Source organism: Aedes albopictus, chromosome 2 (assembly GCF_035046485.1).
Source record: "Aedes albopictus strain Foshan chromosome 2, AalbF5, whole genome shotgun sequence".
Taxonomy (NCBI): domain Eukaryota; kingdom Metazoa; phylum Arthropoda; class Insecta; order Diptera; family Culicidae; genus Aedes; species Aedes albopictus.
In genome coordinates this window covers 34,224,562-34,243,438 of record NC_085137.1, presented here as the reverse complement: position 1 = coordinate 34,243,438, position 18,877 = coordinate 34,224,562, and the positions used below count along the sequence as shown (strand labels likewise).

At 41.1% G+C, this 18,877-nt stretch overlaps 1 protein-coding gene across 1 annotated transcript; it reads right to left on the bottom strand.

Moving 5' to 3' along the window:
* Positions 1-92: 92 nt before the first annotated feature.
* Positions 93-14,657, bottom strand: LOC109621383 (toll-like receptor 6). The gene is made up of 5 exons (XM_062849456.1): positions 14,229-14,657; positions 1,861-2,000; positions 1,497-1,800; positions 905-1,431; positions 93-743 (listed from the first exon to the last, which is right to left on the bottom strand). The coding sequence occupies exons 1-5, from the start codon at positions 14,531-14,533 to the stop codon at positions 97-99; spliced, it is 1,923 nt and encodes a 640-aa protein (XP_062705440.1). The 5' UTR covers positions 14,534-14,657; the 3' UTR covers positions 93-96.
* Between the last annotated feature and the right edge of the window lie 4,220 nt (positions 14,658-18,877).

Sequence of the window (18,877 nt, the reverse complement as noted above, 5' to 3'; positions counted from 1 at the left end):
TGCTTCGCGTGTTTCTAAAATTGAATTATTGGTCAATGGAAGTTTAAAGGAAGTAATATTATCACTATTCAAGTAAAGAAAATATTTAGAACTAAATTATAAACTTGTAGTTTTGCCATTCCTCATCAGCCACACGTTTTCGAAAGTATTTCGTCTCATTTCACGTTTCCTTCGAATACTGATAAACACTAATAGTACGACGCTCACTATCACCGTAACTGCCAGCATAGCGCAAAAGGCTATCATCCCCGAGCCCTTATGGACGTGCCAACAGGCTTCATCGTCGACAGAACAAAGTATATTAGCAAATCCCGCTTGCATGGGGGAGTCCTGTGAATTAGTCGCGTCGACCAGGCGAGCTAGTTGAGGTCCACCACAGAATGCGCCTCGATGATTTAGGAACTTCACTAACCGTACATTTCGTCTAGCTTCAGGACTAGCGCAGCGGAAATCTTCCAACAGATATTGCAAATCTTGGCTATCGTAAATCATCGGCAGAATCTCATCTACCATCCACTGTTCGGAACAGTTACAATTCCAAGGATTGCCTTGCATGTCGATTTCACCGCGTAAAGCTTCCCAGTCGGTCAGGTTTGCCGGGATGGAAGTTAGCCGGTTGAAGCTCAGGTCTAGCTTACAGAGGTCCAGGTTTACGAACGCCATATGGTGTATCGATTGCAGCTTGGGACAGTGGGATAGCTGGATTTCCACACAGTCTCGCTCCTTGTCGTCTTCCCGTCCAACTGCAAGCACACACAAAAAATAAATGAAACAATTATACCAAACAGCGGGAATGCAGGAATTTCACCTAAACAAGTTCTCCAAAAACTTCACACGTTTTTTTTAACAAAATCTTTAGTCATAACTGTTTGCATGAATTTGTGTACACCCACAATAAACTTACCCAATTTCCAGAAACTATATCCTCCCAATTCGCTCAGATTGGGCAACCGATTCAGCGATAAAAACTTCAAAGACACACGACTGTCGAAGAAAATCCTTTCGAACGGATTACCGTCCAATATCAACGTCCTCAGCTCGTTACCCAGATTCCGCGGTAGTTCGCTGAACTGGTTATACGACAAATCCAGTTCCGTCAGCATTGGAAACGAACTTCCACTGAACGAATCCAGCTGGTTATCGCTGGCATTCAGTATCATCACACCCACCGTTTGTCCAAGATGTAGATCCGACAGCCTGTTGTTCTGAACCTCCAAGAGGTGTAACTTGGTAGGAAGATCACCGAAAGGCCATTGATCGATAGAATTTCCGGCGATGCTAACACTGTTCAACGCCGGTGGTAGTGCAAGGTTTGTGACCAAATTGGAAATAGCATTTGCCGATAGGTCCAGCCGTCGAAGCTGCCCGAGCGGTGCAAAGGCCTGTGGATCAAGGAATTGGATCCGGTTGTGGGCGAGATTGAGGATTTCCCTGCAGCAAAAAAATCAATATTAGGCTTATCAGTTAACGCAGTATTTCCGAACCTGACAACTTACAATTGCTGTAAACCGGAAAACGTGGTACCGGAGATGGCAGTGAGCTGATTCCAGCTTAAATACAACTCCTGCCAGGCGAGATCATCGTCACTCAACCAGCTGAGAAGGTCGCAATGCTCCAAACGAACTATGCTGGCATTCTGCAAAGTCCTTGTCAGCTGCACAGATATGGATTTCAGCTTGTTGTGGGACAGATCGATCGATTCCAGTCGTTCTAGGGATGCTCGTTCCAGGGCGTTGACCGATGTGAGGGAGTTATTGGAAAGATCCAGATGCTTCAGGATGTTTGGAGATGCGAAGAAGTCTGTTGGTGAATGTTAGTCAATCAGTAAGTTGATGAAATTTTGACGGTTAATGTGGTTACCTTTCTCCATTACCCTGAGGTCATTGCCAGACATGGTGAGGGATTCCAGGTTTTTGAAATTTTCAAACGGTTCATTATGATACGAATCGATGGCGTTGTTAGTGAAGTGCAGCTCTGTTACGTATGTACTTGGAGGCGGTCTGTGTAGTACAAATATTATTATTGGTTTATTTGATATCAATGATGTGGCCTAACAATTAGTAGATAGAATATGAGTATGAAACGTATAATGAAACAGGGATTTTTAGGAGATAACAGTAGGATGCTTCTGCCTTTCCAGGTAGTTGAAGGTTTTTAGCAGGCTACCTCACTGGGGTCGCGCTGAAAGAGCTGCCTCCATTAGGTGTAGCTGATCTGACGTGATTCAGAAGGTCATACCTTCTTATAGCCACTGAATGCCAAAACAAATGCTATTTGAGCCGCACCTTCTTGGTGAACAGAAGCTCGAAATGTACCTCCTCAATCTAGCTGATGTCAGAAGGAAATTGTACTACCAGCTAAGTTTACAACTCTTAGCTCGTGCAAAACTTAATTGTTGCATTGGTGCATCGCTGCATTGTTACATCGTTGCATTGATGTACTTATTGCTGTATAGTTGCGTTGTTGCATTGGTGCATTGATATATCGTTGCATCGTTGCAATGGCACATCGTTGCATTGGTATATTGCTGTATCGTTGCATCGTTGCGTTGTTGCACCGTTGCATTGGTACATTGCTGTATCGTTGTGTCGTTGCATTGGTGCATCTTTGCGTTGTTGCACCGTTGTATTGTAACATTGCTGTATCGTTGCCAAGGATGGAAGAAAATCACTTCTAACGATAAATGATACACCATACGAATAATCAAAGATAGCCGTTGCTCTTGCAGTAGCATGATGCGACACCCTCACGCTGTGCTCGTATCACAGAGCAATCAAACATCTGATGCACGCTTTATCGCGAGATCCATCGTTATCGGATCATGTTACAAGTCGCGATAAACTTTATTCATCACGATTATGGCCACTTTTCCACCACGGAACCAAAATTCATGATCTGGAATATTACATTCATATGCAGATCGTAAAGCTTCAGCAATAAGAATGCACAAAAAGTGATCGAAAATCGAAATTTATCATTTCGACTTCATGATAACGATCGCATCGCGGCCGCACATGCCGAGCGATTCATTATTCGCGGAGCATGGGTTGTTATGAATGCTTGACGATAAAATTCTATCGTTGTTGCTATGATCGCGCGATGCCTTCCAACCGCGACACATTTGGGATCCTATCATTGTAGGGATTGAGAGGGATACAGAGAAAGCGAGAAACAGGGCATATAGCTTTAGCAGCGGTGATGCGCCATCGGAAAAACAAAGCAAACGATCATGATGAAATAAAACGTCAGTCTTGTAAAGTATTTTGCACGAGTAGGTTGCATCATTTGCATCCTTCCTCGTAATAAAGGATTTCAGCCGGCAGAATCGGTTGAACTGGATTGCCACCGTGTCCGTCTGGACACGACAATGGCACAGCCGGTAGGTAAGCTCCCAACAGGTGAATAGATGGAGAGAATCAGTTTTTCCCGAGATGTGGCAGCAGATGGGTGCCGGCGGAGCGTTTTATTTTGACCCAACGCAGACGGGTCTCGTGCGGTTTGGTGAGAAGCGGTTTTTTTTTTCGAGATGTGTGACAGCAGATAGGAGCCGGCGGAGCGTCTTTCTCTTGACTCGGCGCGGGGCGGGTCTCGTTCGGCTTGGTTCGTTTTATGCGGTAGTTAGGATTGTAGTTTCGTTGAACGGCACAACAGTGCGCAATGAATCGTTGAGGCAAGCGTCGAGGTTAAGTTGCCGTGGCGATTTTGTTTTTGTTTTTACAATGAATCAGAATTAAGATAATATTTGATGGAACTGTCATGGTTAATTGACGTTCATTAGAAACACGGTAGTTTTTTTTACGTGATTGGCTGTTGCACGAGGTCACAGGTTGTTTTTCTGCAAATGATATTCCAGGGTAATGTTACCGGGACTTTGCTTGTTTTCACGGCTTTGGCAATTAGGGTGAATGATGGCTACCCAACTCCCAACTTATGTTTGCTATATTTAGGTTGCTGGTTTGACAATTATTTGAGCTGCGGCTAGTGATTTTGCTTTTCCTAGTGTCTCGTATAAGGTTTTGCACTGCTGTGTGTGAAGTGACGTTTTCTCGGCCAAAAAGAAATCATACAGTATGTCTGGGTGGATTCCATTTAGTGTGTCGGGCGGAGTCGAAGAAAAGCCGTAGATTGGAAGAAAAATTTATCATTTCTAAATGCATATAATTTCTATGGTGATTAGAGTGCTTTCAGATTTGTAATTCATAAGCCGCAATAAATAAAAAAATATGCATTCTCCTGAGAGTAAGGTGGTGTCAAACTCTCCCAAAAGGGTAAACCGAAACGAAAACAGCGAATTCCCCCGAGAGGGTAAGCAAAAAAAAAGCGAATTCCCCCGAGAGGGTAAGCTAATGGCAAATTCCCCCGAGAGGGTAAGCCAAAAAAAAGCGAATTCCCCCGAGAGGGTAAGCTAATGGCAAATTCCCCCGAGAGGGTAAGCCAAAAAAAAAAGCGAATTCCCCCGAGAGGGTAAGCTAATGGCAAATTCCCCCGAGAGGGTAAGCTAAAAAAAAGCGAATTCCCCCGAGAGGGTAAGCTAATGGCAAATTCCCCCGAGAGGGTAAGCCAAAAAAAAAGCGAATTCCCCCGAGAGGGTAAGCTAATGGCAAATTCCCCCGAGAGGGTAAGCCAAAAAAAAGCGAATTCCCCCGAGAGGGAAAGCTAATGGCAAATTCCCCCGAGAGGGTAAGCCAATAAAAAAAGCGAATTCCCCCGAGAGGGTAAGCTAATGACGAATTCCCCCGAGAGGGTAAGCTAATGGCAAATTCCCCCGAGAAGGTAAGCCAAAAAAAGCGAATTCCCCCGAGAGGGTAAGCTAATGGCGAATTTCCCCGAGAGGGTAAGCCAAAAAAAAAGCGAATTCCCCCGAGAGGGTAAGCCGCATAAAAAAAAAAGTAAATTTCCTCGAGAGGGTAAGCCGAACATTGAGCGAATTCCCCCGAGAAGGTATGCTAATGACGAATTCCACCGAGAGGGTAAGTCGAAACAATAAAAAAATGATTGTGGATGATGATAATGAATGATGATGGAGGATGATGACGAAGGTTGATGATGAAGGATGATGATGAAGGATGGTGATGAAGTATGAAGATGAATGATAATGATGAAGGATGACGCTGAAGGATAATGATGAAGCATGATGATGAAGGTTGATGATGAAAGATGACGATGAAGGATAATGACAAAGGATGATGATAATGAACTATGATTGAGGAGAGTGATGAAGGTTGATGATGAAGAATGATGAGGAAGGATGAAGATGAAGGGTAATGGTGAAGGATGATGATGAAAGTTGATGATGAATGATAACGATGAAGAGTTGTAGTGATGGATAATGATGAAGGAGGATGATGAAGGATCATGAGGAAGGTTGATGATGAAGGATGATGACGAAGGATGACGATGAAGGATGACGATGAAGGATGATAATAAAGGATGAAGATGGAGCATAACGATGAAGGATAATGGTGAAGATTGATGATAAAGGATGACGATGAAGGTTGATGGTGAAGGATGATGGTAAAGGATAAAGATTAAGGATAATGATGAAGGATAATGATAAAGGTTAATGATGAAGGATGATGATGAAGGTTGATGATAGCGGATGATGGTAAAGAATGAATATTGAGGATAGTGATAAACTGAGGGATGCGGACTCAACTTTTTTGGTCATTCAATTTGAGCACGTACTTTTTCTTCCAGTGCTCTCCGTTGTTGAGTTTCTTATCTCTATGGAGATCAATTTCAAAGTACACGCACAAACTACTCCACACAAAGCATAAACCAAGGCTTAAACATATCGATTAGAGCAAAAGCTACAATAAAACGTATATATTCAGCTGATTTGGTCCTATATGGTGTTGGAAGAATAAATTGCAAACTTTGGACAAGTTTTACACAGAATTTTCAAACAGAATAAACGTTGGAAAAACGTTTTCGTATCTGATGGCAAAGTGTGTGTGTCATTGAACGTTTTACTCGTTTTAGCGTGACTAAGAAAACCAAACTTGTATCCAGGCACACTCTGATCATTTTGGAGGTTTGGCAGCAGCCTGGCAGCTGTCAAATTTCAGTCCGGAATCCTCAGGTGATAAAGGTTGATGATGAAGGATGACGACGAAGTTTGATGATGAACGATGGTGATGAAGGATGATGATGAAGGATGATGATGAAGGAGATGATGAAGGATGATGATGAAGGATAATGATGAAAGATGTTGATGAAGGTTGATGATGAAGGATGACGTTGAAAGTTGATGATGAAGGAGGATGATGAAGGATCATGAGGAAGGTTGATGATGAAGAATCATGATGAAGGATGATGCTAATGAATTATGATTGAGGAGAGTGATGAAGGTTGATGATGAAGGATGAAGATGAAGGGTAATGATGGATAATGATGAAGGCTGATGGTGAAGGTTGACGATGAAGGATGATGATGAAGGATGAAGATGGAGCATAATGATGAAGGATAACGATGATAGTTGATGATGAAGGATGATGAGGAAGATTGATGATGAAGGATGATGGTAAAGGATGATGATGAAGGATGAGGGATGAAGATGGAGCATAATGATGGAGGATAATGATGATGGTTGATGATGAAGGATTACGATGAAGGTTGATGATTTTTTTGTTTGTTTTATCTGTGTTAAGGCTCAAGCATCCGTCATCATTTTTCGGAAAACGAAAAGCAGTTTTTTCACTGTAAATCTAAGCAATGACCATGGAAATATATTCACTGTATTCCATTCCTCATGTGGAATGCAGTGAATACATTTTCATGGCAAAATCTTTTGTTTTGAACGAGAAAACTGCTTTTAAATTCATGATGATGGCAATGATTTCAATGACGAAAGGTTCAACGTTAACGAGATTTTTAGCCCATGGCTAGTTCATCTCGGTAGGTTGATGATGAAGGATGATGGTTGTTGCGATGGGATAGCGCTTGGACACCCCTGGTGAAAAGCATAACTGCAACATAACACATCGAACGCAGATCGGCTGTGGGAAGTAAAAGAAAAACAACAACAAATGAGAAGTGCAGTGGTAGAAACGGTAGAAACAGATTTGTGAAGAGTTTATCACCTTCAGAAAATACCTTTAATTGTGCAAAGTAGGAAGGCAATATCTAGTGTATCGTATAGTGTATACTGTGATATTAATCCGTAAGTAGAAGCTCGGAAAACGTTGAATTACTCCAAAATTATGCTGAGCTCATCCGTGATACTTACGTGATTGTTTTCCCTCCACAGCTGCGGTGAATCGGTTCTCAAAACGAGTGAAATGCCCATCGGCTTAATGCTTGATAGTAAGTAGGAAACTTGTGAGAAAATAGTTTGTTTGATTGTATGATTGTATGATACGCGCACTTGTAGGCTTTCCTTGAATAGGGCAGAGGTTCCCAAACACGCCACACAAGGAACATTTGTGAATGGCGCGGAAGTGAATTGTGGGAAGGAAACCACTTTCTTGTAAGTTACTAATATTAAGAATATGATGGAATTTGTTATTAATTGTTAATAAAATTTGCAGTTGAGCATCGCTGAAAACAAGTCGGCTGCTACAAAAAATCTGGTTTCCCTTCGGGAACAATGGTAAAGGATGAATATTAAGGATACTGATGAAGGATAATGATGAAGGATGATGATGAAGGATGACGACGAAGTTTGATGATGAAGGATGATGATGAAGGAGATGATGAAGGATGATGATGAAGGATAATGATGAAAGATAATGATGAAGGATTTTGATGAAGGTTGATGATGAAGGATGACGTTTAAAGTTGATAATGAAGGATGATGATGAAGGATGACGATGAAGGATGATGATGAAGGATGAAGACGGAGCATAACGGGAAGATGGTAAAGGATGAATATTGAGGATAATGATAAAGGTTGATGATGAAGGATGACAACGAAGTTTGATGATGAACGATGGTGATGAAGGATGGTGATGAAGGATAATGATGAAAGATGTTGATGAAGGTTGATGATGAAGGATAACGTTGAAAGTTGATGATGAAGGATGATGATGAAGGATGATAACTAAGGATGATGGTAAAGGTTGATGATGAAGGATGATGATGAAGAATGATGATGAAGATAATGACGAAGGATGATGATGAAAGTTGATGATGAATGATGACGATGAAGAGTTGTAGTGATGGATAATGATGATCGTTGATTACGAGGGACGATGATGAAGAATAATAATGAAGGATGATGAAGGATTATGTTGAAGGATGATAATGAAGAATGATGCTGATGAAAGATTATGATGAAAGAGGGTATTGAAAGATTATGATGTATGATTATGATGATGTGTGATGGTGAAGGTTGATGATGGAGTATGATGATGAAGGAAGACGATGAAGGATTATGATAAAGGATTATGATGAAAGACCATAATGGATGATGATAAATAATTATGAAGAAGGATGTTAATGAAAGGTTTAAGCTTGAATTCAAATCGCAAATAGAAAACTTGAATAATGCAGGTGAATTGGTAAAGGCTGGAAAAATATTAAGATGAAATATAGGTGATGCTTCTTGGTTACAAGTGAAAAGGATTATGATAAATGATCGATAACGTTTTTTAACGAATAGAATTATTAACTAAATAGGTTAACAGTTAACACACAGTTAAGCTAACATTTGAGATAATGTAAATCGGGTGAATATTTAGAAAGAAGTTAAAAGAGAAGTTTAAGTTATATAAAAATTTGAATTTTCAAAGCAATAGCAGAGTAGGACAGAAGGAGAATGTAGGGATTGAGAGGGATACAGAGAAAGCGAGAAACAGGGCATATAGCTTTAGCAGCGGTGATGCGCCATCGGAAAAACAAAGCAAACGATCATGATGAAATAAAACGTCAGTCTTGTAAAGTATTTTGCACGAGTAGGTTGCATCATTTGCATCCTTCCTCGTAATAAAGGATTTCAGCCGGCAGAATCGGTTGAACTGGATTGCCACCGTGTCCGTCTGGACACGACAATCATGATCACTAGATTTCCATCCTTGATCGTTGCGTCTTTGCATTGTTGTATCGTTGCATTGGTGTAGTGCTGTATCGCTGCATTGGTGCACCGTTGTGTTGTTGTATCGTTAAGTTGGTTGACTGTATCATTCCTTCATTGCATTGGTACATCGCTACATTGTTGCATTGGTGCACCGTTGCATTAGTTGCATCATTGTATTAGATGCAAAAGTTTCGTGAAGCAATGTATCGCTGTATCAATCCTGTTGTACAATGTTCTAGAGGGTCTGGTACGTTTGGCATAAGGCCGTTTGGCATAATGCCATTTGGCATAAGGACGTTTGGCATAAAGGACACTTGGCATAAATGACATTTGGCATAAAGGACGTTTGGCATAAAATGGTTCCAGTAAAAAATAAACTACAAACTTATCTTCAAAGAACGAAAAGTATTTTTAAGAAGGATAATACATTGTAATGCATTAATTTTTCTGGTTTTAATATGCAGACTAGGATGATTAGCTGGAAAGAATAATTACCGGAATGCAAATTGGGTTTTTAAATTTAGAAAAAATCAATGATTTTATATTTTTAAACAAAAGAGCACCTTTTTCTAAGCCTCTATGATTTTTTTCAGATTTTTGGAACTTTGTTTTGATAGGGTGACGATGGGTATTCTCGGCAGGTTTGTTCTCTTCGTCATGGGGTGTTTTTGTGGGCCGAATTATATGAAATTGTGGCATATAACTCAGCTTGGTTGGGAAGGATTTGAGGCCAACTCTGAGACCTACAGGTTTCAAAAAACTCCCCATGACGAAGAGAACAAAACTGCCGAGAATACGTAAGTTCCCCTACCTAAAATCAATTTCAAAAAGATTTATTCAAATCACCTTTTGACAGGTGGGCAACTGCTTGACAGCTCCGCCCAGTACAAACTGAGACGAGGGGTGATTCGACAAATCGCTCCCATACAAATTTCAAATTGATTTTTAAATAGGTTCCCGGGCTCCAAAATTCATGAAAATTTGGATTTCGGCTCAGTTTGGCGTACAGATTCAGAATATGTAATTATCTCAACATCGCTTAAAAAGCCAATTGCTTGTATCGATGAAGAACAGCCTGTATACAAAAGAAGGAATATTCCCCCTCCGGAAAAAAATCCAATTCATGGAAGCAAATGGTTATTTCGAAAATAAGAGATCCAATATAATGCACCACTAACAAGTTTGCCTTCTTTCCACTGAAGGCTGTTCTTTAAATTTTCTACAGAGGGAAAATATATTTCACATATTCTTTATGCCAAACGTCCCTTATGCCAAATGTCCTTTATACCAAACGTACTTATGCCAAATGTCTTTATGCCAAACGGCCTTATGCCAAACGTACCAGACCCGTTCTAGAAGTTTCTTTAATTCCATAAATAAGAACCCTACACTCCAAAAATTCTTCACGTCAGATTTACCTGAAAACATATGTAGTTCTCGTCCACCACACTATTCATGTAACATTGACGTGATTCACAGGTGGAGGTACTCACTGCTGAGTGATTTAGGTTCACCTGAACTTCATGTAGATGCTACCGGGTTTTCATGTGAAACCTGAATAAGCTGTTAGGCTTAATTCTCACTCCATTCACTATTGGTAGTTAAAGATTATGTTCCGGGAAAGTGAAAAGCATTAAAGGAGAGACTGTTTTACAATTCATTTATGTATTTAAATGATTAAATAGTTAAATTCAATTTGATGCGCTCGTCACAATAAACAAAACTTCTTCGACGATGCCAAACCATTATCGAAACCGAAGCCGAAATTATCATCCTGAGTTGCTTGTTCAGTTTATTACTACAAATTTCCTAAAAAATTACAAACCAAACATGATAAAAAGTAGTAATTATTCAATTGGATCGATTTATAACTTACCCTTTTATGTTTAGCTGATAGATAAAAACACTGTTGTTTACTTGCTGATGGACTGACTGACAAACGCTCTCGTTAACGGCATCTTGTCCACTCACTTTGAAGAGTCACTCGTTATTTTTTTCAGACCGGAAAATCATGTAACTTTGACCTGAATTCAACATCAAAGTCACATGACTCTAAGTAAAGTTCACATGAGTCATGTGAATTGGTTGTGAACAACAAAATTGGGAGGTTACGTGATTTTTCACGTCAACCGGACGTGAAGAATTTTTGGAGTGTACAACAGTCATTTATGAACCAACGATTGGAAATTCGGTACGTGGAACTGTCGATCTCTCAACTTCAATGGGGGCATCCGCATACTCGATCTACTGTAGGACCCCGGGTTCAGCATCGTGTGTTGGACAGAATCCATGGTGCGAACGTTTAGAGCTAATCGCAACCAGAGTTGCGGTAACACTTGTGAACTGGGAACAGCTTTTATCGTGACGGGCGACATGCAGAGTCGCGTGATCGGTTGGTGGCCGATCGACGAAAGAGTACGTTGAGGATCAAGTGCCGATTTTTTAACTTCAGCATATTAAATGTGCACAGCCCACATTCCGAAAACACTGATGATGACAAGAACGCATTCTACACGTAGTGCGAACGTGAGTACGACCGCTGTCAAAGCCACGACGTCAAAATCATCATTGATCTAAACGCTCAGGTAGGCCAGGAGGAATAATTCAGGCAACGATTGGAAAGTTCAGCGCCCACCAGCTGACGAACGATAACGGTTTAAGATTCATTGATTTCGACGCCAATATGGCCATACGTAGCACCTTGTTCCCTTATCGTTACACCTCACGCTATGTCCAAAGGGAAGTATTATGAAAAGTGAATGTACCTAAAAATGTATTCGCAAGAACCACATTTTTGGACCACTAGATTCAGAAAATATGTGGTTTAAAATAATCCACCTTTGTTTTTTTCCATACATTTTTATATGGAACGAAATTGACCTTAAAATGACTTTTTTCGATATTTGTATGGAAAAATAGGAAGAAAATCAAAAATATCAAAAAACCCAAGATGAAATATTTTAAACCGCACATTTTCTGAAACTAGAGGTCCATAGCTACGATCCTAGGAAATAACATTTGAGGTACATTCGATTTTCAAAATACTTCCCTTTGGACATAGCGTGCACCTGGAGATCACCACAGTAGACGGAATCGCAAATCGACCACACGTTCTATTTGACTGACGGCACTTCTCCGGCATTATCGACATCAGGTCTTATTGTGGCGCTAACATCGATTCCGACCACTACCTGGCGATTGTCAAAACTTTCCGTTATCAACATGGTACGGTACTGGCGGCGACCAGCACGATACAATCTAGTGCGACTGAAGCAACCGGATGGTTGGACGAGGAGTGCAGCATGGGCGGTAATGTGGCAGCAAGGAACCCGGCACAACGTGGAACGTTACAAAAAGAAGCGGAAACAGCAGGCCCGCGAGAAGAAGCGCCATCAGGAAGAAACGCAGTGCGAAAAAATGGAACTGCTGAGCCCTTCCAATCAAACACAGGGTACAGGGATAAGGACCGCGACCTCTTGACGGACGAACGAGAGGTGGTCGAAAGGTAGAAACAGCACATCGATGAACACCGTTGGCGCTGGCGTTGAGAACGTAGGCACGAGAGAGCATGATAACAGAGGGAACGACTACGCCGCCAATGCAGCAGAAGACGTAAATTAGCCAACTCCCACGCTGAGGGAAGTTAAGAATGCTATTCACCAGCTCAAAACCAACAAAGCAGCTGGTAAGGATGGTATCGCAGCTGAACTCATCAAGATGGGGCCGGAGAAGTTGATCACCTGTCTGCACCGGTTGGTAGTTAGGATCTGGGATTTACAAGAAAGCCGACCATTTGGAATGTGAGAACTTCAGAGCGATCACCATTTTGAATGCAGCCTACAAAGTGCTATCTCAGATCATCTTCCGTCGTCTGCCACGAATGAGTTTGTGGGAAGTTATCAAGCTGGCTTCATCGACAGCCAATCGACATCGGACCAGATCTACACTGTACGGCAAATCCTCCAGAAATGCCGTGAATACCAGGCCCCAACACATCACCTGTTCATTGAAAAATATGAAAAATCATGGACGAAAACAGCTTTCCAGGGAAGCTGACAGGACTGAATAAAGTAACGATGGACGGTAGGCAACACTGCGTAAGGTTTTTGAGTGGACTATACAATTTATTGAAATCTCGCCGGGATCTGCGACAAAGTGATGAACTCTCATGCCTGCTCTCCAACAGCGCTCTGGAAGGTGTAATGCGACGATTACACGGTACGGTTTTCACAACACCCGGTCAATTTGTGTGCTTTGCGGACGACATGGACATTATCGCCAGAGCATTTGGAATCGTGGCAGAGCTGTAAACCCGCCTGAAACGCGAAGCAGCAAAGGTCGGACTAGTGGTGAACGCATCAAAAACAAAGTACATACTGGCAGGCGAAACCGAACACGACCGGGTCTGTTTAGGTACTAATCTAGGTAATGTCACGCTCACGATACATGGGAATATCTTCGAGGTGGTCGAGGAATTTGTCTACCTTGGATTCTTACTGACAACGGCTGACAACAATGTCAGTCGTGAAAAAGATTCACTTCACCCATGCACCGTGTACAAAACGCTAAGACCGGTAGCCCTTTGTGTACACGAGACATGACCCTCCTCAAGGAGGACCTGCAAGCACTTAGAATTTTCGAACGATGCGTGCTACGGACGCGGCGGTGTGCAGAAGTGCGGTGGGTGGCGGAGAAGGATGAACCACGAGCTCGCTGCACTTATTACTGCGAACCCAGCATCCAAAGGGTGGCCAAAGCCGGAAGAATACGGTGGGCAGGGCATGTTGCAAGAAAGCCGGATAACAACTCTGCAAAGTTGGTGTTCGCTACTGATCCGGATGGCACAAGAAGCGTGGAGCGTTTCGCAAATGTTTTCGCCACGGGCCTCGCTCGGCTGCCCAAGGTATGACACACGCTGCATGCAGCGAATTTAAATGACCCTGCTAACGTTCATAATATTGACTACATTCAAGCATTGGCGTTTGTTTACCCACGTTTATGTGTCGATACCGCGTAGGTACGTTTTATCAGTTCGCTCAAAGATAACAACGGTCGTTTATTATTTCCCCATCTTTAACGTGATAAAGCCTCCTATGGAGCTTGCTAATTCTCTATCAATGACACCATGTTACCCTGAGTATGTCTCATGTCTGTAGCGTTTCTAGGAAAGGCGTTGACTGTAGCAAACTGTTGTAATCACACAAGAACTCACCTTAGCAAAGTTAGCAGCTTTAAATTCCTAAAGAACGCCCGTATCCGTAATGATTTGTTCAAGGGATCTTTGGACACTGGCCAAACGATGCTCTGAAGGTTGAAATATTTCGTAGGCTGACCGGTCGCAGAGTGCTGATCTTCACCACGGCAATCCACAGTCATCTCGTTAGTTACCTTTGCATCAAGGCACCGGCACAGCGTACAGATGTCTATCATTTGCACTGTGGGCGAAGCCCCGCGGGAGATTGATGCGCATAGCAGTACAATTGCTATGCAACTTAAACTAATCGACAATTTAATCATTTTGTTCACTATTCGTTGTTAATACACGAAGGACATGTTCTCTGAGTTCGATCGAAACGATAACTAACTAGGAATTGCAACCCTCGACACAACAGCAGTTGGTGCGGTACCTACCTACTACAATCGATTTCATTGTGTCAAGAGACCGCGGGTATCTTATCAATGATACTGAAATAAGTATCGTTCTCAATGATAGCCACGCTGTGATATCACTGCAGCCCTACAGTACCTACTGTAGAACGAGTTGACTAACGTTGCTGTTTGCGAGAAATCACGCTGACTAAGAGGCTTTTTATGATATGGCTAACCTCAGAATATTCCGATTAGGCAAAACAGTATTCAATCAATCAAGGGTTCGGCATGGTTTTACTTAACTTGACCTTGCACTTGCACTATTTATGATTGCAATTCCAATTTACCGTGTTTTTCGAAGTAGGTAAATTAATTTTCCCATTCAACGGCAAGGGGCCCAATTTAAATGCGGATCTAAATTTCGGTGATTTCCAGCCTTAACTTTGTAGTGGGATCATAATTAATTTTAATTGCATTTTGTTGGTGAATTAAGTACTACTCAAAGGAGAAAAGAGTAACGAAAGTAATGACTTGACCAGCAACTTTTAAAAAGATTAATCAATAATTTAAATTTGAGGAATTACGAAAAATTAGCAGGATTGCTCCAGATGGTTTTGAAGATCTCCTGGAATTTTTCCAGAATTTCTTCATGACTTTAACCGTTATGTGTCCGACAAACTTTTTGCTTTTTTCTACACCGTGCTTTTTAAACGGGCGCTGGGTACCCGGGTACCCTGTCGGCCACATAAGGGTTAATTAGGAATTCATGCGAAGGCTTCGTCAAAACATGAATTTTCCCAGCAAAATATTCTGTTATCTTCGAGATTTTTTTTTTTTCATCAGGTTAGCAAAAAAATCGTTTACGAATGTTTTATAGAACCCCCGAAAAAACGGCAAATTTATCCATGTTTTTTACAAGAAATTATTTTATGAATTCATCTAAGCGAAAAACCCACAGAATTCAATAAGAAGTTTCTTATTTATTACCATATGTTTTCTACGAATACTTTTTTTTTAATTTACAAGAATATTAAGGCATAAATAATCTTTCAAATTTAATTTATAAAATCCATAAGAAATTCATCAGAAGGCCATAGCTGAAATTCATCCAAAGCCTTTCATAACATAATTCTTGAAATTTTACAGCAGCTTCCTAATTGAAACAAGCACCACCCATATAAAGATAAACTTATAGGATCTTTAGAGCAGTGCACCCACCTACTCCTTCATTTTTGTTGGAAGTACGCTGCGTACCTTACAGGTTTTATCGACCGAAGTTCCTCAACAGAACTAAGCCTATCCGAGAAGATAAGAAAATGACCTGTAGGCGTTAGAATTGTAGACACTATATATACCATAGACTCGCGGAGGCGAAGGCAACTGTAGCCAAACGAACTGTCAGATTTAAAATGTTAACGATCATTTGGAGCGATGGATTTTTTTTAGTGTTCCGTCTGTTTGTCTGTGAATAGCTTTAGAACAGATCGTATTCAACAAAGGGACTGTCATTGATGAAGTGTACACGTGGAGGATTGTAACTTGGAAGACTTGTCGGTTGAGATGTACAAAAGATAATCTCCCATGTGTTTCATTTGGGTGAACATAAATGTTCAGCAGCGTTGCTTTCCTTGTTAACCGGGTCGCGGTAAAACTGCAGTAGCAAGGGACGCTTAGAACTGGGTCTCAAGATCGTCTTACTACTGGGCAATCGGAGGTGCTCCGCGACCAACGTACCAACGTGCGGGCTGGAAATGGCTGGTAAATCGTACCAGCAAATCTTCTTGACTTGACGGTGCGATCTGCCTGTCTTGTTGGCGTCTTTACTCCTCGTTGTAGATAGAGCCCAGAACAAGGCCAAATTGATTCTGCAAAGAGGGATCCTTTCTGGTGGTCAGGGCATCCTTAGGGGTCTCGAGGAATCCCTCCATAACAGTGATGGCCTCGCAAGACCAGTGCGGGATATTCTTTTTTACGTTTTAGACATAGTGGCCAACAAGGAACCATTAGGCCGAGTCGTGTGGTTCACCAACTCTACGAGTTGGCGTACAAAATGAGGGTTATGCACCGTAAGGTACCACAAAAGGTCATGTGAGGATAATGGGGATAGATTTTTACACAATCGTTCAATATTCACGTAAATAATTATTAGTTTCACTGTAGATTTAAGTTAGTTTTAGCACACCATCCCTCAGAGCTTTTGTGATGGATGGCGAATTATTTGTATGCCTTAATCTCTTCTTTATGGAGACGGTTATTGTTGGACCACCCCCCCGACGAAAGTCCAACAACATAATGATAGCAAATCCAAAGCACGATTTGTAATCAGCAGCACATTGATATCACATTTTGATATCGATTTATCTTGATTATATTTGATTTCAAATTTTGATTTCGTTTTGCTGTCACTTTAAATTATTATAAATATTAAAGTGTAAATAATTTCACAACTTCTAAGCATTCTAGTTTAATTCATTTAATCATAGATTATTTGTACAATTATCTTATTGTATTTAGGTTTCCATATTAATCGCAAAAACTCTACATCTAACGATTTTTTTCGTTTTTTGGCCCTGATTGCAAAAACAGTTATCAATTTGCTATCACTGATGGCAGAAGCTGTTTTCAACTTGCTGTTACGGGAACATTTTTCTGCTCTCATTTTTGATGTGTTAACCGTTAAAACGACCAAAACGACAAGAACCTGAGTTATCAAAATTTGCAATATCACAACATCAAAACTAGTTTTCAATTTGCTACCAGAATTTGCTCGGGTCCTTTTGTATCGGGTCTGCGCTTGCCCCATTTGATTTGACGTAATTGTGCAAATAACTAACCGTCTAACCCTACGTGACAGTAGGAGAGATTGATCCTTTTTTCTTATTTTGTTTATAAGGAAAACGCATAACTAGGTCCGATTTTTGCACAGAATGGCTTGTAAACATTCTAACATCACTGATTACACTCATTCGAAGAGGGTATTCTGCTTACAGGGTTCGGAAAATCGGTACAAGATCTATTTTAAGTTTAAACAGAACAGAACAACTTTAAGTTATTGTAAGTTATCAAAACGAGATTTTTATGGAGGCTTATCTTGGTGAACAAACGCTCGAGACGAACCTCCTCAATCTAGCTGAAATCAGCAGAATGACAGTGCCCTGGTTGCACTACCAGCTCTACTTGTTGCCAAGTAGAGCGCTCAAGTAAAATTCCACCTTTTTCCGCAAGTAATTTTGACAACTGATTCAGTATGGGGAGAAACGTTACTTTTCCTTACGGAATAATAGCGCGGACTATTTTTCCGCAAGGACAAGTGACAACTCCATTTGATTCGCACGGGAGGCGTTTACGAGTGTAACACTTTTTTCCTAACTTGCCATCTGCGAACTGCATAAGTAATTTTGAAGCGGAATCATTACTTGACCATTACTTGTCCTATCTTTTCACACAGTTACGTACGAAGTGGAAACTAGCCATAAGCATACAACTCAGCTGGCGTTCTTTGTCATCGCTTAACCCGTGGAAGCATGATGTATGAAGTTGTGAGGACCAGAGCTATGTTGGACGCTCCTTGTCATCTCACCATTTTGCAGCCTAGTTTACAACTAACACCACCTTGTAAACATGATGTAAGTCAAACGTGAAGTAAGGCGATCCACGCACCTCTGGTTGTGAAGGCCAGAACTTAGATGATTTAATGATCGTTAAAACCATGATCGATGGAAATCTTGCCAGTGTTACGTAAATTTGTGGTTTGTGTATACTAGGGTAGGGTGGCGCACACTTATATGAAAAACAAAAATTTCAAAAAATGTTAAGTCTTACCTTCTATATCAGTTCTTTTGGACTCCCAGAAGCTACGTTCAAAATTTAAGCAAAATCGGTTGAGGGGGCGCTCAAAACGCTTGAAGTTTGTATGGGAAAACTTGGGCAAATGAATGCAGAAATTTTAAGTTTTCGAATTTTGCCGCTAGATGGCGCTGTAAGCGTTCAATAAATAAACCCTTTTGTATTATTATAGGTGACTATATGCCAAAGAACTTTATCGAAGACCGCGAAGTGATCCGACGGCTGTGAAAAAAGTTATACCCTAGGCAAAGTGAGTCAAAGTAGGTAGGTAATTGAGATTTCATAACCGATATTATTCCTTTACATGTATTGGAAAAATAACAGTAAAGTTTATCCTCACTTTACCTAGGGTATAACTTTTTTCACAGACGAATGCAATGAAATGATTCGGAGGAATGGAAGGCCCCAGATAGTTCATCGGTCTAT